This window comes from Pelodiscus sinensis, chromosome 5 (assembly GCF_049634645.1).
Source record: "Pelodiscus sinensis isolate JC-2024 chromosome 5, ASM4963464v1, whole genome shotgun sequence".
Taxonomy (NCBI): Eukaryota; Metazoa; Chordata; order Testudines; family Trionychidae; genus Pelodiscus; species Pelodiscus sinensis.
The window spans coordinates 80,318,851-80,338,987 of NC_134715.1; the positions used below are offsets into that span (position 1 = coordinate 80,318,851).

General features: G+C 40.4%; 1 protein-coding gene across 11 annotated transcripts in view; it reads right to left on the reverse strand.

The window, feature by feature from the left end:
- PCM1 (pericentriolar material 1) overlaps positions 1-20,137 on the reverse strand; it is an 86,459-nt gene that overhangs the window by 51,915 nt on the left and 14,407 nt on the right. For 10 of the 11 annotated variants that reach the window (XM_075931153.1, XM_075931162.1, XM_075931161.1 and 7 more), the window contains 9 exons: positions 14,929-15,106; positions 11,934-12,043; positions 10,883-11,099; positions 7,991-8,192; positions 7,218-7,391; positions 5,708-5,865; positions 5,192-5,403; positions 3,352-3,506; positions 3,134-3,263 (listed from right to left, as the gene is read on the reverse strand). In XM_075931153.1, the coding sequence (XP_075787268.1) occupies positions 3,134-3,263; positions 3,352-3,506; positions 5,192-5,403; positions 5,708-5,865; positions 7,218-7,391; positions 7,991-8,192; positions 10,883-11,099; positions 11,934-12,043; positions 14,929-15,106 (1,536 nt within the window). The remainder of the gene's footprint in view (positions 1-3,133; positions 3,264-3,351; positions 3,507-5,191; positions 5,404-5,707; positions 5,866-7,217; positions 7,392-7,990; positions 8,193-10,882; positions 11,100-11,933; positions 12,044-14,928; positions 15,107-20,137) is intronic. The other variant, XM_075931155.1, reaches the window with a different exon arrangement.

Genomic DNA, 20,137 nt, shown 5'->3' on the forward strand with positions numbered 1-20,137 from the left:
AAAAATGAATTTTTAAAACTCAAGCCAACACTGTGCAATGTGTAATAGGATACTGTTTTTTAGTAATTTTAACATTTTCAACTGCCTGAGAGCAACATATTTTTGAAAAAATTACTACTTTGTTAACTTTCATATTGCTAAAAGCTAAAATTTTAAAAGAAAGAGTTACTATCACATCAGGATTTATTCAAGATTTAAGGGGAAAACATAGCAAAAATGAAGGTGACAAACTTCACAAAGTTTGGTAAGTTGTGCTCATCTGAACATCTGTTTTAATGTACTGAAATATAAAGTCATCATCACAAGATGAGACATTACACTAGAATGCAGAGGCTCTGAAAAGGACAATAAGGTTTATGGGAAACAGACTAATGACAGTGAATATCCAGTGAGATTATGTAGCTATGGGGGCAATGTGATCCTTGAATCTAGAAGAACATCATGTAGGAGTAGAGAAGCAGAACCTCCCTCTGCATATGGCAGTACTGATATTATTATTAAAATGCAGTATCCAGTTCTGGCATCATTTCTCAATGAATATTGAAAAGTCTGAAAGACTTCACAAAGGAGCTACAAGAACAATTTCAACCCTGAAAAGTATGCTTTATATAATGAGAAACTTAATAATAAGGGATAGCTCAGTGGTTTGAGCATTGGCCTGTTAAACCCAGGGTTGAGAGTTCAATCCTTGCGGAGACCATTTAGGGATTTGGGGCAAAAATTTGTCAGGGATAGTACTCGGTCATGCTGTGAAGGCAGGGGACTGAACTCAATGACCATTCAAGGTCCCTTCCAGTTCTAGGAGATAGGCAATCTCCATTAATTTAATTTAAAATGTGCCATCTTCTGAGTTGATTCAAGAGAGGAGTAAGGCATGTAGTGATCATGGCTTACACTACCAGTACATATGTAAGGAAGAGATTGATAGTATATGTTGCTAACCTAGCAGGAAAAAACACTATAACAAGAGTCAACAGCTGGAAGCTGAAGACAGTCAGACTAGAAGTAAAGGGCAAATATTTAACAGTACAGTACTGAAACGTGTGTACAGGCAGTCCCCAGGTTATGTACAAGATAGGGACTGTAGGTTTGTTCTTAAGTTGAATTTGTATGTAAGTCGGAACTGGTACATATTGTAGGGGAAACTCTAGCCAAACATTTCTCCAGAGCTCAGTTTTATTCTCCCACACCTCACTTCCCTCAGTCCTTTATTCTCAAGCTGAGGTGTCTGCTGAGAAAAGCCGCTCTGCGTCTCCCTGGTCTGCTGGGGGGGGGGGGGGGGCGCTAGCTTCGCATCTCCCTGGTCTGCTGGGGGGAAGCAGCTAGTGCGGGGTTGCCTCACCCTGTTTGTAAGTAGGGATCTGATGTAAGTCGGATCCATGTAACCCGGGGACTGCCTATATTAGTGTGGTGATTTCTCCAACCCGTGGAGTCTTTTTTTAAAGACTGAATATCCTTCTAGAAAGATTGCTATACCTAACAAACTATAAGTCTAATTTAGAATCTGTTGGGTAAGGTTCTACAACAAGTACCGATGTGAAAGTATAACTGAATAACCAAGTAAGTTGATGCTTACCATTTTCCACTCATGATTAAACTCCATCTGGGATCCTGGCTATCAGGCCAATATGTAGAGCCAGCAGCAGGGACCCCGGGCATACAGAGCACTACAGCACCTCTCACATTTCCCCCTTAATTCCCCCAGTATGTTTAACCATGTAACCAACAGAATTTTAATCTGTTACATGGTTATTGTTTTGCACACTATTTATATCACTAATGGTTAATGTATAAAAGAACATAGTAGATCAGAGGGAAAGGGAGATAATTTTAGTTTGGAAGCCATATATAAGTGGAAGCAGGGAGAAGACGTGAGTTTCAGGACTTAACCCCAACTTTAGTTAACTCTTCTGAAACTCTGGGATGAGTAGATTTTGGCTCTGGGTGGGACCAAAAATATGGGGTTCAGTGTGTTGTCGGGGCAGTCAGGAAGTATCCTGGGGGTAGAGGTGCAGGGTAACAGAATGTAAGAGCAGGGTGGGGTGCAGAGTTGGGGCAGGAGGTAGATTGCAGGAGTGGCTTAGGCTAAGAGTGCAGGGTCCAGGTGAGAGGGAGGGTGCAGGAGTGGGCTGGTGGTGTGAATGCAAGGTCTGGGCAGGAAGGAAGGTGCAGGAGGACCAGGCTGCGGGTGCAAGGTATCAGCAGAAGGTGGAGTACAGGAGTAGATTAGCTGTGGGTTCTAGGAAAGAGAGGGTTGCAGTAGCAGGCAGGCAAGGTCTGGGTAGGAGAGGTGCAGAAGAAGGGTGATGTATGGGGTGGAGGGGGGAGGAAGAGTGCAGGACAAGCAGGCTGGAGATGTGGGTGCAGGAGTGGACAGGGAATGGGGCATGCTCAACTGGTGCAGTTCCTAAGGGGTTGCAAGTGGTTCTGTGCACTTCACTCCCTGCATAAAACCCGCTTCTGTTGGCCACGATTCTTAGCCAATGGAAGTGATGGGGAGAGGAGGAAAGGGGAAGGGAGGTGCCTCCAAGAAGCTGTTCCTGCAGCATGCAGAGCAGATTCTTCCCCCTGCCAGGGAAAGCAAGCTTGCCTAGACTGGACCTGAGAGGCTCAGAGCTCCTCCTCCCTCCCTTACAACACTCCCTGCATTGCTGGAGTGCCAGCACCAACAAGCCCCACTGCTGGGTGGCGAGGGTGAGCCTCAAGCCTCACAGGCTGGATCAAGGCAAGCCAAGGCCATAAGTTCCCCTCCCTTGTACAGCTGATTATAGCTATCCTTTATCTATAAATCTATGAATGGGTCTCACTATGTTTTTATTAAACATAATTCAAGTTTTAAATTTCAATTTTTCTACTTCAAAACTACTGTTGAGACACACTTGGTGCTCCTTGGCTGATATTCTTGGTGTATGTCCATACTACAATAATACACCTACTCACAAGGCTCAGGCTGTGGGGCTATCTAACTGCAGTTTAAATCTTCAGGCTCAGACCAGGTTCCAGCCCAAACCCAAATTACACAGTCATTTTAATAGCTCCATATCCCAAACCAACTTCCATGGACCAGTCTTAGATGTTTTACTGCAATGCAGGCCATATGCTTGCATTCTGTGAAGAAGTATACTCTACCTACTTGAAGGTCAGGACAAGCCTTCTGTAATGCTTGGATTTTTTCTTGAATCTCAATCAGTTTCCTTCTTTCTTCCTGAAGTTGCTTAAGCTCCCGCTGCTGCTGCTGAAGTTTAGCTTCATAGAATTTTTCTCTGTAGTAAGAGATATTAGCTGCATATTACCTAATAAGAAATTTGATGGAATTGTGATCTTTTAAGATAATTTTAAAAGACAATATACCTTGCTTTCTCATTCAGTCTCACATCTTTCTGCAACTTGTTGGTGTTAGCTCTGATGTTATTTGGCTGCTGCTTTGCCTCCTCTACCTCAGCCAAGAAGTAGTCACCCACATTAGATGCATCAGCTGTAGTTGCTTCAGGCTCTGTCTCATCATCCTGTAACATCAGCAGTGCAGTGAGCAACATTTTTCAACTGGTATAGTGACATTTTTAATAAACTATATTTTGTCAACAAATCTGAAAAAGCTTCATCTTTGCATGTAGTAAGATCCCATTGTGTGTGTATGTTTGTGTGTAAACACACACACACAAACACATACAAAGTACTCCAATATATTACTCTGCCTCTGTAAACTATAAAACACAAACAAGTCATACTCCAGCCATATGTAAAGTGTATACGGCTGGAGCAAAAGTTTATAGATGAAAATTATTACTGGAGTACTATGAAAAAGATATACAAAAATATGAGTTGAGGGACAACAGTAGAGAAGGAATAGGCAATTGACTTTTTAACCATCTTCCTACTGAGATCTTAACAAAATATGTACAAATTTAACCAGAACCCAATCTGTGTCTGTAAGAAAAAACGTTTAAAACAAAAAGTGACCTTTATGTTGCTTAAAATGCCCATTATTTTTACTCTTGATTCTCCACCCGCCCCATCTCATGTGAATTTAGGATTTTTTTTGAGTTAATCTGAAAGGCCACAAAACTGGAACTGCCATTTCTATTGCTGTCCAAAAAGGAATACTTTCAATGAAGAACCAATTAAAGCAGAGGGATAAGAGAGAGCAATGAGATCTGTATATTCACAATACAGTTATTGAATACCTAAATAATTGTACTCAGATTAACTAAACTAATGTCAAAAAGGATGGGAGGATTTACTTTTACAGTTTAAAATGATCTGCACCATAATTATGCACATAATTAATCCACAACCAGAATCCAGGGAAAAGCATAAGAAAAAAATTAAATATTTAAGCAGTTGTTCACAGTAGCTCTACTCTCTGGCTACAATAATTCCACTTACATAAGAAACTTGAACACATACCTTAATTAAAACACCATTGTAAGAATTACAACTTTTAATACTGTATAGGTTTTATTTTTATATTTACTTACTGCGCAAAGATAAGATGTGTAATTTTTCAACTGCCTGTTAAGGGGAATTATGTTAATCTTTTTTCAACTGAAAGTCAATAGGAGCAATTTTTTTTTGGAGGGGAGGGGTGGAGAGAAGGGGACAAAAAAAAGGAAGAAAAACATATTCTATTAAAAAACACTGAATGGACAAGGCAATTCTTATTTTGCCCGCTATTTAGTTTGAAAACATCAAATTATTATGAAAATATTGACCAATTAATTTTTCCCCCAATTCCAGTAGAAATAGGTGTTATTTAAAAAAAAAAATCTGTTAATATGCAGTGAGCAAGAGACAAAGTAGCAGGACCCAAAACCTAAATGCAAGATTGATTTCTCTAATATTCATTATCCAGGTGGAAAAAAAACTGCAAGAGTAACAAAGTCTAAACACTGACAAATTAGATTTTTAGAATTCAGTCAGTGACCTATGGTGTTTCTTGAGAAAGTTAGTTATAATTTAAGTTGAAAGTATTTTAGATTGATGTTACAAATTGACCATTTCCATATTGGACAAATCAAACTTCTGCTGTTTTCAAGCTTTAGAGTGGAGCATTACTACTTTATTAGTTTGGTCTTTTTTTTATTATGCAAATAGTTTATACATTTTAGAATTGATAGTTTGTTGGTTTTTTTTTTTTCAAATTCAATTCATGTTCACAGGCAAATATCAAGATTATATTTGTAAAAAGTACCTGTACCATAGCTACAAGATTTTGTAACTGTTTAAGTTTTTGTTTTGCAGCTATAAGTCTATTGATCTTCTGCTCAAACTCAGCATCCCCACCATCAGCTACACTGCTTCTGCAGCTAGATAAAGAAACTTCACTGGTTCTATCCTCTTCCACTTCATCATCAGCACCTTGCGACATATCAGTATCTTTGTTGTGGTCCCTATTACGACAATCTGAAAGAAAAACAACAGAAACAGTGCCAATGTTACAGATAAAAACTCTAGTGTATTTGTTAATAAAAAAATCACAGAATGTTCATATGACTAGCGCATTTCAGATGTGAAGCTGTACTGCTCAAAGGAATCCAAAGTATTTAAGCCATTATTTAACACTTAATTTATAAAGAGATCTGGAGCTCCCAAGCCATGTTACCAAGTAGAAAGCATAAGGAGAGTCAGCTACGTGTTCCCAAACACAAATTGTTATTCATTTTAGCTCTATATAAAGCCATGCTTGAATATCTTGAATAAAGCATACCTAATGTTGAAGACATATTTAAAGTCCGTAAGTTCACAGCAGATCGGTTATTTATTTCACAGTCAGTATTAAGGTGTCTTCCATCTCTATTAGTAGTTCCACACTGTATGTTGGAATTGCTATTTATTTCACCCCAGCTACTAATTCCCTGAGGGTTTCTAGGGGAAAATATTCATGTTAAATATCAGTTCTCAGTCCATTAAAGCTTTTCTTTTAAAAACTGTAACATATAAATGTTTAAAGAGACAAGCACATGACTTTAACACCAATAATTTTAGATTAATGTGCTCAACACTACAATTACCAGATAAAAGATCATTCAAAACAACCATATACAAACCTTAACATCCCATTACTCTTTAGTGGGACAACCAGAATCCCCTCAACCAAGCTTTGCATTACACCTCACAACTATCAGACAGGAGATGGTCTACAGCAGGGATAGGGAACCTCAGGCCTAGGGGCCATATGTGGCTCCTAGATTGCCTGGATCTGACCCACCCAGGTTCAGGGCCTCCTCTAGCATTGGGGTGCCCGCACTGGTACTCCAGCCCCAGCCCCCTCTGTTGCCCCACCACAGGAATGGATCTCATAAAATCTACTAGGCTGGGGACTCGTAGTCTCTGGTGTGTGAGAGCAATGGGGGAAGCATCTTTTTCCTTCTCAGTCAGGAGCCACATGAGGGAGGGTTTTTTTTGCTTCTTACTTGTGTGCGGCTCCCCAACTCATTTTTTCTGTGGGTCAGTGGCCCCCAACCCAAAAAAGGTTCCCAACCCCTGGTCTACAGCGTAAGAGTCCCCTTTCTGAATAATATCCCCCACATAAGTTTGCAAGTGGAGCTGAAGTTCTCATCTAAGTGTATAAAATGTTACATGGTTTGGGACTTGGTTACTTAAATGATTATCTGTACAACCAAATACATATGGAACCCCTTCAATGTGAAGAGAAGCAGCTGTCAACAGGGCATATCCATGAACATCCCTCAACACCACAATTCATTTCTGCCTTGATTCTCTGGACTAGATTTCTTAGACTCACAGGTACACTGCAAATCCCATAAGGCTGTTTTAATGTGCCTGGTTATCCCTTCTGTATTTTATCTTAAATTGCTAGTAGGTATTAAGTGTTGCCAACTGATGCTAGAAAATCTAAACGGGAACATTAATTTTGAAACAATTTTAAAACTTTTTAACATTTATGGAAAAAGCATACTTTATCCATTAAGCCCTTTCTGGAGTTTTGTGGTCTAATCAGCAAGGGATCTAATCCATAGTACACAACTGTAGAGGTGTTGAACAATTTAGGAACTAACAACTGGACTAAGAAGAATACTGTGTTAACCAAGATTAGGTTAACGACATAATAAAGGGCATTTAAAATGAATTGACACAAAACAAAATCAATGTAATCAAATTATTAATAAATTCTAGTTAATGACACCATTTTACCATGCAGAACCTACAACAATTAAGGCCATCAAATTTAAGACTTAAATATATAAAAAAGTAACCTAATATTGGTAACAGGTTGTGGATTTTCATTCTCAGAATCAAATTCTGATTCTCCTGTGTCCTCCTCTTTAGTGTTTTCATTCACAGCATCAGTCATCATATCAGATGTCTGTTCATAGTAATGAACTAACTCTCGCAATTCATTCAATCTTTTACGAACTTCATTCAGTTTCCTGGAATGAAAGCAGAATACTTCATATGCTGGATCAAGAAATGTAAACTTAAGATTCATTTATTTATTTAACAGTGTTCTCAAAAGAAGTGCAGCAAAATTAGCCAAATAATTAATGTATAAATATACCATAATTTGAAATCTCTAACAATCTTTGCTTGAAGATGTTCTGAAGCCCAAGTTAATCTGTACGATATTTCACATAAAACAGTATTAGTAAGGTAAGAACATAAAAACGGTCGTACTGGGTCAGACCAAAGGTCCATCTAGCCCAGTATCCTGTCTGTCGACAGTGGCCAGCACCAGGTGCCCCAGAGAGGGTGGACCGAAGACAACGATCAAGCGATTTGTCTCCTGCCATCCCTCTCCAGCCTCTGACAAACAGAGGCCAAGGACGCCATTTTATCCCATGGCTAATAGCCTTTTATGGACCTAACCTCCATGAAATTATCTAGCAATATGTAGCTCAAGATAACTAGGCTTTCTGCATCTTTCAAAAATATGCTACTTGGGGGGGAAAAAAACTTAACTTAAAAGTATACTGAACAACTTAAGCTCATCACAACAAATAAATACAATAAAATATATTAAACATTTTACTGGAGTTTTTCTGTTGGGTTTAAATTGTCATCCTCTTCACTCTCATTCTGAGAAGGAATGGAATCAGGAGGATAAGGAGCAGATGATGCTATGCTGTTAGACTCTCCGTTGACCACAGTTACTATGCCTAGAGGAGCAGAGGCAGCTGAAGTTGTACTTCTTTGATCAATACTCCTTTGAGGAGAGCCTGACACAGGCAAGACTAAAAAACAAAGAAATGAAAAGCATCAAATCTGATTTACATAAAATATGTAAAGACATTATCTATAAACAGAATACTTAGACAGCAATAAAGATTGGTCTTAAGTATTCGCAAATTTCACTGCATTTATTATAGGCAGTGCTGGTGATGCTATCATTATGTTCGCCCAGATTTCTCATTACAATACCCTATTTTCAGTTCCTTGTAACCTTACTCAACTGTAACCATTTGTGCTTAAGTTTTTCATGCGGGAGGTCTGTTTTGTATTCACTTTTGTTGGTAAATTTCAGCCAAAAGGATTCAATCATAATGAGAAATAAGTTAGAGAAAAATATGTTTTACCCAAATTAAACAATTGTCAACTTAAAAAAAAAAAAAAAAAAAAAAAACCCCGTAGCCCTTCAATGCGTTACAACAACAAGAATTTAAAACTTTGCAAGGCTGTGACAGGGATGTGCTTTTTAATGTCCTCATAGAAGTCTGTCCAAATTTTTTCAAGTTATAAGCATATAAAAAAGTCAGTTTGAAATGTTCAGTAAAGGTTCTACGACTAGCTAAAAATCTCCTAAGTCTCTCCTCACTTAGCATACACAAGCTTTTCAAAGCCCCTGTGTGTGACTTCTCATGCACCATACCCAAAAAGCAACCAAGCAAGCTCCAGCTCAGATCTAACAGGGACAAAGCCTGGTTTTCCCTGTAATTCCTATGTTGTTTCAGGGCAGGGACCAACATCTAAATGTCCCTCCTGTGCTGGCACCTTGAGGTGGCACAGCAGCTTAAGAGAGGAAGTTGTCAGATTGTAATGCAGATGTGTGTTGGGGGAGGAGGGACGGCAAATATGATTTCTGGCATTTCTTAAGCTTCTCAGCCCTAGCCTTTCCAAACTTCATAATTTGTTTAATGTAGGTTTGTTTGGGGTTGGGTTTTTTTGGGGGAGGGAACGGAGAGGGGGAGAGTTTTAGTAATAGAACAAACCTGAGATTTAGGGCTTCAAATGTCAGGAAAAAGGTCATAATCATTCCACAGCAACCTAAAGGGTTGCCTACGTGTACAGATACTACAAGTCTCATGCCACATAGTTTCAATGGGATAGGATTTTAAAATTAATGTCTTTTTATAAAGCAAAGTTAAATACACAAAAATAGTAGCAAGTACCCCTAGTTATATTAAAATTAAAATCAAATGTCTATTTGCATATTTTATTGACGTTTACAATGGAGAAAGTATAACAAAGGAGAAATTATAACAAACAAAACTAACAATTTTTCTTAATCATACATGATGGGAGCTCAGATTAGGAAAATGTTTATCTTTTCTGTTGCTCAGTCCCGGCTCACGCCAGGTCCGACAGTATCCCTCTGCAGCTCTGCATTTAAAAAAGTTGAGAGCTGGCATTCAAGCACACTGGCTCAGTCCCAGCTTGCACCAGGTTCGACAGCTACCCCGCTGCAGAGTCCCAAATTGAACATCCCAACCTATCAGATGCAGGATCCTGACCTGCGGTAGAGACAACTTGTCTGTGGACAAAGGGAGATGTGAAATCTCACTACCCAGCGTGGCAAGGCTGTAACTGCATCATCACTGCCTTGTATTTTGATGTACTTTCCTCACCATTTGCTGAATTAATGAAGGGAGAGCACACACAAGACCTCATCCACAGTGCAAAAGAAATGTCTCTGAAATGGACTGTTTGCCTCTTCCTATACTTGAACAGTAGATGGGAAACTTCTTGTTGAATGGGGTTTCCAACAAATCTATAAGGGATCCCAGTTGGAGAAAATCTTTTGAGCTTTTAGATCTTTCCAAGAGCAGTTGTGCATCATTTGTCCCACTGAGACAGTTCACCAAACACACTTCTCTCCTCTGCTAGATGCAGTGCCAGACAAACATTGTGAAGAGTACAGCAATTAGATAAACTGATTGCCTTGGCACATAACATATAAGTATTTCTTCCCTTACATAAGGAAGAATCTGAGGGCCAACTAAATGGCTTTTAATTCCAACACATTTATATTCAAGTTCTTTTTGCGAGACAGCCAATGGCCTCAAATTGTAAGATTACTGACATGAGCTGGCCATTTATTATTAGATGTATCAGAAGTTATCACAACCAAAAGTGAAGGAGGATTGAACAAGACTCATCTGGGGACTGCAAAGCAGTCTTCCACCTCATATCAGTGAATTTAGGACATGATGGCACGATGAAGACTGTCATCTTGAGCTATCCAGAGCTACATAGACCTTATTTGGACGCTATTAATGGAAAAAATCCCCAGATCTAAATGGAACTGAGCAATCCATCTTGCATAATGGCTGGAAGGAACTGAGGCAGTAAAGCCACACACATCTCCCTTACAGAGCCTTTGCACTCAGAACATTTGAATATGCTAAGGGAGGGGCAGGAAATGGCATATGTGTACCTCAAATGACAATACTTGGAGAAGGTTCTACCATTGGGTTAACATGCTGCTGGATAGTGCCTAAAAACAAAAATGCAGAGCCACTGAAAGGAGAACAATGAGCATAGGTAGGTCACCAAAAAGTTTCACGGCAATGCCCTAGTGTCAAGCTCTTTCCCATCTCCCTCTGTACATTCAACTGAGTCATTAGTTTACACGTTGTTTCTGTAAAAACTATAAACTACAGTAAACAAATCCAGTTTAAGCTGTGTTCTGCCTACATTTACTTACAGGAAGAGTTGTTCAGATGCTGGTCACGAAGTGTATGAAGTTCTCCTAACAGCTTATCCATTTTTTGTTTTTTACCCTGCAACATTCTCATCTTGCTAAAAAGTTGTGCTTTCTCATCAGATAAGTGCTGTGACATAGAAGAATTCCTACTTTGTGAAATCTCTCTGGTAAGTGAAAGACTTTCTGCTTGCCTTCTATTATCTGGCACAGGTTGAGTCTAAAATAAATAAATTTTATTTTACTACAACTATTATGAAGATGCCATATTAATTCGCTAGTTACGTCTCACAACTCCAGAAAAGGGGGGAAAAAAAACCACCTCATTTAACTTGTTAAGCTCAAGGCTAGTGCAAAGAGCTCCATAACAAGAAATCACGGTTCTCAAACTAAATATGTAATAAATTCTTGTATTCTTCCAATTGCATAGTAACTAGTATGGATTGGATGTGAAACTGTTGCTTTCAGCTTCAAAGAAAGAACCGTGTATAAGTTGAAACTAAGCTTGCATCAGCCAATGAATAACCACTTCTAGCCAAAGTAAACCAATAACATAGAAAACATCAATTGGAATAAAAAAAAACAGAAAACAATTTTAAAATAAAATCATGTTAAGATTTTCCATATACTAAAAAAATTTCAAACGTACTGCATGATTTTTTAAACCTGTTGACCATATATATATATAATTATTGTTAAGAGTAGTATAAATAACCCACAGCACATGTTACTGAGAATGTAATTAGAAGAAACCATACTTCAGCAAATCATACAAGTACAGGCATTTACATAAGCATTTAAGAAGCAGCAATACAAAAAGCTAAAATGTTGTGCATCACAGCAACAATATCTAAGAAACAAGATCTTTTAAATTTCATATTACTGCCATGAAGATTTAACAAAATGTTATCAAAGCTGCAATCACTCATTGTATGAAAAAATATACTGATAAATGTCAGAATAGCTTTAAAATAAACTCATTTCTTCAAGTCTTTTTAAGACCCCTATAGGGAAATTGAACTAAAATAAATATAGCAACACAATATTAACTTACCTGAGATTCATGAAGCTGATTGTGAAAACGCTGGATTAGGTCATTTAGTTCTTCATTTAGTTCAGATGTAATACTCACTCCTGAAATGCTACCTGTGGTCTCTGTTACAACTACAGACAACAGTAAGTTCAACACATTAAACTAAAAAGTTATTTTGAAAAAAGAATATATATACTTCTTTTAAAATTATATAAAACCATAGCTACTAACATATAGCACTAGATAGACAAATTTTATTTTTCAACTGTACTAATTCGTGTGAGCACATTATATAAGATTAAAATCAAACAAACTTCTGTAATAATCCGTAGAAAAACAGATGTCCTTAAAAAATATGCACCTTCCTAAATCCAAGAAACTCATCAGTTGGGCTTACATCTACAATCTAAATTTCACCAACAAAAGTGCTGGTATCGAAAGCAGTTGGCAGCAGAGACTCTCCTGCCAACATAGGCAAGGTGGATTGTTGGAGGTGGTTCAGTTATGCCAGGAGATGGCTAAGAGCAGCTGCATAGAAGACCTTACATAGGCACCAGAATGTACAGCTTCACTGTGAAAACTGACTATGCAAAAGCATACCTTGTTCAGCAGATCAGTTCCTTTTGAGTTTTTGTTTTGTTTTGGTTTGTTTACACAAAAATCTGTTAACTTCAGTTTCTGGGTTTTTTGTTTGGGTTGTTTCTTTAAAAAAGATCTACATGGCCCCAATGTTCCTAGGAAGAATCAGCTGGATTGCTTATCAACAGAACTCTATAGTCACTGAAAAGGGATTATATGGGTGTAAAAATATAAACGTGGCCTCCACAATCTTTACTGGCCATGGGATGGCTAGAAGGAAATACCTCAGTTTTACATTCAGATCTGATGTGCACTGCTGGCAGTTAGAAGAAAAAAGCAACATTTTGACTTGTGAACATTTGATATGGAAATAAAGACAAATGTAGTACCCTAAAATATTTTTAAAACAGTCACAAGTCAAAATGCACACCGAGACCTGAAAAATCCACCTATTTTACCCAAACCAGATTGTGGGTATCCGGCCTATTTTTAGTTTTCTTAGTAAGCCTTTAACTTGGTTTATTTTTAAAATGTTACATTCTCATAAGAGGAACACCAAAGAACAGTGAACAAAGCTCTCCCTTAAAGCTTACTTAAGTAAGCCACTCCTCTGTCTACTCCTCCTACTCTATGAAGAAAGAATCTTTTTGTAGGGGAAAGGAGAGGGAGAGTATGGAACTTCCATCTTTTGCAAGTAGTAGGGAATCTGTTTAGGGGAACAGACACTATAAAGGCAGAGCTGAAAGTGCCCACAAGCTGATTCAGAAGAACTACATGGAACTACTGATCACTTGCTATTTCTACTCACACCAGAAAACTGAGTATCCACCCAGTTATACATCTCCTCCTATAACATTATCGCTATAAAAGAGGAAAATGGAGAACAGTTGATCAAAGCAATGAACTTAACAGCTAGTTTGATAGCAGAAAGCCTCAGAAAGAACTAACTTCCTCTTTCCCCACCACAAAGCTCTTTACAAGTAGCTAATACACATCTAGACAGGCTTGTGCGTAGTGCTGGAAAGAAGCCAATGGCTATAGATAATGAGTGACACTGGGAAAGGTAGGAAAGAAGTTCTGGAGGAAAAATTTAGAGTGCTAAGAAAGAGACTGAAGTTCAGATCTTCATGGTAGCATTCTCTGAAATTCTTCCAGTTCCCTGTGTGGACCCAGTTAAGACAGGCAGAACAGTAAGGTCTCAATGCATCAATGTGATGATGGTGCAGAAAAGAACAGGTTAAATTATTAGAAACTAGGGAGCCTTTTGAGAAAGGAGGATGTAAATAACCATTAATATATAAACAATCAGTTAATCAAAATTATATACCATTTAAACACGAGTCCTTTAAATAGAAGCAGCTGAAAGGGCTTGCATGTCCCCAGCCCGCAGGCAATGCACTAGTATCGCCGGAGCTGCGAGTGCTTTTAACTGTTTCTATTTAAAGGGCTCATACCTCCTAGACGTTTGCGTTGCCTGGCATCTACCAGGCAGACACAAAACCTTTCAATAGAAGCAACGAAAGGGCTTGCACCTCCTGGCTCCATGCTAGCCCATTGCCTGGGAGCCAGGGACTCGAGTCCTTTCAACTGCTTCTATTTAAAGGGTTTCCACCATCCCCACAACTGCCAGGCAACAGCCCCATGGAAAGCACGAGCCCTTTAAATAGAAGCAGTTGAAAGGCCTTGCATGTCCCCAGCTCTCAGGCCAGGAGCAGTGAGAGCTTTGAATAGCAGGAATTGAAAAGGCTTACAGCTCCCATTTCCGGCTAACGTGATGCCTTGGAGCTGCAGAGGAGGCATGAGCCCTTCCAACTTATGCTATTTAAAGGCTTGCCCCTCTGCCCCAGGCCCCACCCCTTCTGGGGCAGCCCACGACCACTACAAAAAAATTTTAAGTGGCCTCAACTCAAAAATTATTGCCCAGCCCTGCTTTAGGCAGAGACCAAAAGTTAGAACATTCACCCCCAGAGATTCTTTTGGATTAACACTTTCTTAACTTTAAGTTTATAATGGAGTAACACTTATCTTTATAGTGGTTCTAACGTAATTCTTTGCAATCTGAAATATATTTTTACATTTGGATAAAATACAGCAAATTTAATCTATAATTGTTCTGTTCTTCCTCACTCTAGATTAAAACTAAAAAAAAAAAATCTATTTTGAAAGCTAAGTAAGCTTTGGTAGCTAATCTGTAAGTGCCAGATTTAAGGAATCTTGTGGTTTTAAGTTTGTGGTCTTGTTACCTAACAACATATGAAAAATATTTAAACAAAGTTCTTCCACCAAATGGAAGACTTGTAATATTTGGAATTTTACTGCAGGTATGTTACATCAGGCATAGAACGTACAAACTTAAGAATATATCCAGTATATTTATTCTTTCAATAACAATGTTTTTAAAATTCAGAGTTTCAGGTTTAGTCAATATTTCACATACCAGAATCATCCATGACAGCAATGGCCTGCTCTGCTTTATGCTGAAGAGCAAGAAGAGCTGCCTGTCTTCCCTGTAGTGCTTTCAGCTGTTCCTGTTGTTGTAACATTCTTGTTAACAAGTCATGTTGCTTCTTCAAATTTTCTAGCTCCTCTTTAGCCTCCTGCTGTGGGTCTCTGGCCTGGAAGATAATAAAGAATGCCTCCATAACTGTGGAATTTGATAACACTGCAAATAATATCTTCATGTGAGCAAAATCTTACCATCACAATGAAGAAGTGTTAGTCTTGAGAAGTGTAAAGAGGTGAACACTAACTATCATTTCCTCACACTTAAAGCTAGTTCTTCCAACTGAAGCTTGAGTTATTTTAGGGAAAAGCTTGAAGTGCCAATAACCATGCTGCATTAAGGATGTTAAATTGCAGTTATCTGGCTATATCGTTTAGTCGATACAATTTATATCAACTACAAGATTAGTCGATAAGGAGCTGCTCTGCAGAGCCACAGCGAGGGAAATTCCTGGAGCCACCTGCACTGTGGCTCTGCATTCTAAATGTAGGAAGAACCACCAGGTCCTTATTACATTTAAAATGCAGAGGAGCAGCATCCCAGACCAGTGCAAGCCCGAACTTCTCGGTCCTGGCACATGCCAAGTCTAGCAGCCCCTGCTTGAGGCAGTTAAGGCTGGCCGCAGACAGGGGCTGCTCCGGAGCAACCCTTGGCTGCAGCCAGCCCAGGCCACTGTGAACAGAGACTGCTTGGTGACAGTAGCCCCTATCTGCTGTGGGGTGGGAGGGAGACGGGGGCAAGGTGGGGGGAGAGGGGCAGCAGCCCCTGTCCTGGAGCAGCCTCTCCTCTCCCCCATACATTGCTTCTGATAGAGGCAGGGGGTGGGGCCAAGCATCACAGCAGAGACAGTGCTGGAGGGGAACCAGCTTTTAAGTTGGCTCCCCCCAGCACTTGCTCCTGTTTCCCACCCCCATTGTTTCTCATACAGAGGCAGTGTGGGGAGGCGGGAAGCGAGTAGTTGAGTACTCCACTTGACTACCCAATAAGCTAATGCTTATCGGCAGGGCTCGCTGAACCACAGCGAGCCCCGCTCACCAGACGCGCTCTCTGGCGATCTGCGCATGCGCAGATTGCCCAAACCCAGCTCTTCCGGGTTGTAATCTACTCGCCACAGGTGAGTAGATTGTCTTATTTGTCGAGCCATGCTTATCGGGTAGTCAAGCAGTCAACTACTTACTAACATGCTATGCTGCACTGTGCTTTGTGCATAAGTAACCTTCTTTGGTCTCCAGGTCTGTCAACTCAGAATCTTCCACAAGCAGATTACAAAACTAAAAACTCACAAATGTTTCTTCCTTTAATGGTATGTATATGCATTTATTAACAAGAAAAGCATAAAACCACAAAGCTATAAGAGTACCCCCCACTTCCATCTCTGATGGATATAAAATGTAATTCAAGATACAATTAAAACAGCAAAAAAGCAAAGACTTCTGTTCGGCATTGACTTTTTCCCCCCCCCAAGAGTCTCTGCAACAAACACATTTTTAAAATATCCACCTGATCCTCTTCAATTCTTACACTAGTGTAACAGTCAGCGTAGAGTGAAAACAGAAACTTAATCTGTTCACAAGTATGTTATGCAGCTGTCAACCTAAAAAACCTCCATGGATCCCTGCCTCAGTAATATTCAAGGTCCAGAATGATTAACTATCCCCAAAGCTTTACCTTTCAGAACACTAACTTTGCAAATTATTGTTTCTCATTCCACAAATATATGCTACAACTCTGCATCAAGTTTGAACCCACATCTTCATGGGTAGATAGGACTGCAAAATAAGTTATGAATTGCTAAATGTTTCTTTCAACTTTTCAATACCTTGTACCAAGCTGAGCCCTACTCCCAAAGAAAAAAATTCACCTACTGTAAACAACTATGTATCTGAATTATGAAAAATTCCTACAATGAAGAATATGCATGCATACATAAAGGAGTTGGCCCTACCCCAGAGGTACTTCCCACTAAGTAGGGAATAAGGATGTTAAGGACTAGTCAACTATCCAATAAGCAAATGCTTATCGTATAGTCAGTCAACTAGTCTATTCCCTCCCTCCCCCCGTTGCTGCCTCTATTGCCATTGTCACCAACCTGTCGATTGCGATCGAGGCCCCATCCCCCATCTCGCCGCATCCCCAAGAAGCCCCACTACCTACCTCCAGCGACAATGGAGGTAGTGGCAGCTTCCCATGGGGTGGACAGAAGTCCTGCAACTGCGCGTCACTTCCAGGGGTTCCGGAAATGCACTGGCTGCTTCCTTGTCTCAGGTCTGTGGCGCACCAGGAACTTACCAGGGGAGTACCCAGAGGCGCGCACTGGGAATTCCCTGTTCCATGGGAGGGGGGAGTCAGGTCCGGAGGGGGCGTGTGACGTGGGGCTTCTCTGCTCAGTGGAAAGCATGTGCCAGCCCTGGAGGAGGCGTGCGACAGGGCTTCCCTCCTCTGCAGTGGGGGGAGGGGGGGCGGGAGGAAGAGGCTGGTGCAGGGGACTCTCTGTCCCCAGTGGCACCCTGTCCTCTGCTGCAGAACCCTGCCCACACTGGCACCCTGTCCTCTGCTGCAGAACCCTGTCTCCTGCCCTCCCAGCACCCCTGTTCCCTCTCCCCTGCCACAGAACCCTGCCCCCACTGGCACCCTGTCTACTGCCCCAGCACCCACCACCACCCTTCCCCAGTACCATGTCCCCTACTCCCCCCAGCACAGTTGGGACCACATAAGTGAGGCTTGGGGGGAAGGAGGGGGTTTGGAGGAGGGTTTTTTTTTTTGCATCTCACTCGTGTGGCCCCAACTGCCTTTTCTGTGGGTCAGTGACCCCTGATTCAAAACAGGTTCCCTACCCTTCTCAGAAATAAAGACAATGCATAAACTTTTTGTGTTTGACATAGTATTTTATTTAAAAATGAAGCCTGGCCAACAAACCCCCAATTGGGGCCAAGCCCCCCATCTGCCCTCAGCAGCATAATACTCTTGCACCCTGTCCCCAGATCTGAGCCTATCACTGGAACCCCCTGCCTTGAGCCCCTCACATACCCCAACCCAAATTCCTGCACCCTCACAGCCACAATCCTGTGGCTTGCTTAATACCCCAACCTTTCATCTGATCCCAACACTGCCGGGCCTGGAGGCCCCTCCCCATGCCAGCGTCCCCTTATCCATCTCCTCCTGCATCCAGATTTCTTCCCAGAGCTTGCACCTCTCACCCCTTCCTGCACCCAAATCCTTCATTCCCACCCTAGAGCCTACACATTCTGTCTCAACCCAATGAGGGTACAGCTAGACTGCAGGAGATTTTTAGGATTCCAGAGATATCCCAGAAAAACTCTTCTGCATCCAGGGATGTGTTTGTTCTTCCACTTTTTTTAGTGGAAGAGCAAACATGCTCATTTCAGTAACCCCTATATTCCTCTTTCCATGAGGAATAAGGGGGTGTCCAAAAGAAGGGGTTTTTTTTCTGACATTTGGTCCAGTCTAGACAGGCCAAATGTTGGGAAAACTTCTTCCTACAGAAGAATTGAAAGAAAAAAAAAAGCAGCAGTATAAGGGTTAGGGATAGCAAGTGATGGAGAGGAAGAGAATAGAGAAGGCAGGGCGGGGCTTCAAGGAAGGGGTGGGGTCTTGGGGGAAGGATGGGGCTTGTTCTGTCATTTAAAAAGCGATCTTGGGTGTAAAAAGGTTGGAGACCACTGCTCTATCAGATAGAGACAGCAAAGGGGGGAAGGGGCGGATTGGGAGAAGAGGTGGTAAATCAAAGAGGCAGCCCTGGGCTCAGCTGTGTGTCACTGCTGCTTTGAAATGCCAAGGTGGGATTCGAAAGGGCAGCGCCGCATGGAGCCCGGGATTTCTTATCTGATCCCACGCTCCGCACGGCATTTCCCCAGAACCCAGCTGATCCTTGGTTCCACGCTGTGATTCCACTTGGAAATACACAAGAGCCTCTTGTACACTTCAAAGCTGGCATGCCCATATGCAGCCCGGCCCAGAATCAGCAGGACTTCCCACTGGCTCTGGGCTGTACACAGAGTTCCGCATTCCTCCTTGATAATGTACAAGTGCCTATTGACTAGTTGAGCGATTGATGGAAATTCTGTCAACTGCTCGACTAGTAAAATAACCAATAGTTAATATCCCTAATATGGAAGTTACTGGAAAAGGCAAGGTTAAGTACTTTAATGGATAGTAAATGAACTTTGTAGGTGAGGTGTCATTTCTTGCCCCCCAGAAGAGTGTGGATCACAAAATGGAGTGAGCAACTCTGTCTCAGCCTAGGCATCAGAAATATTTGAATCTGCAAAAAAATTCATTTTTTAAAATTACTGTTCACCTCAATCTATTATTTTTAAGCCTCCATAATTTAAATACAAGGTCTCCAAAAGTTCATAAAACTTGCAAGTATACAGCACTTTCAAATTATTCAAACTACTAAAAACATCAGTGATAATATCCCTGCATAACCCACATTTCAAACAAAGAAACTGGGGCATGGAAAGATTAGGTGATTTGTGCAAAGTCACATGTCAAATCAATGGCTAAGGAAAAAACAAAAGCAACTGAATTAAAGTTAGGTTTATCAAGCGTATCAGAGGCATCATTAAAACAAAGACCAATTTTTTTTCCAAGTTGCGTGTCTAAAATTAAGGACTCAATCATGACAAATTTTCTATAAAAAGCTTAGACATTCAAATAATGTATTTAAACTGTTAAATAAAAAGATGAGAGCACTTAAAAAAAAAATCAATCAATCAATCACAATTTTTTTTTAAAATCACAGCAGGACTGGACAGTTTTTAATGCAATGACCCATACTACTATATTTTCCCCTGCATTTATGTACTGGGCATTACTATAGGCTTACACCGTTTATCCTCTGTAAGGAGTTCATTAAACCATGTTTTTCCTTTAAGTCACAGAAGTTTCTGATTTTTCAATTCACTGTCTCTATACAACAAGTTTGTTATTAAATTATTTCAGGCACATTAATAGCATAAAATTAACACACCTCTAAGTGTGAATCTAAAATCAGACTACATTAAATCCAATTTTAAAACACATTCCCAGAAATAAGAGTGTAATTGCGTCAAGTTATAAAACTGAATTAGCAGCCTGTGGTTGAGAAATTAGATTAACAGGACATATAATTAGATTTACC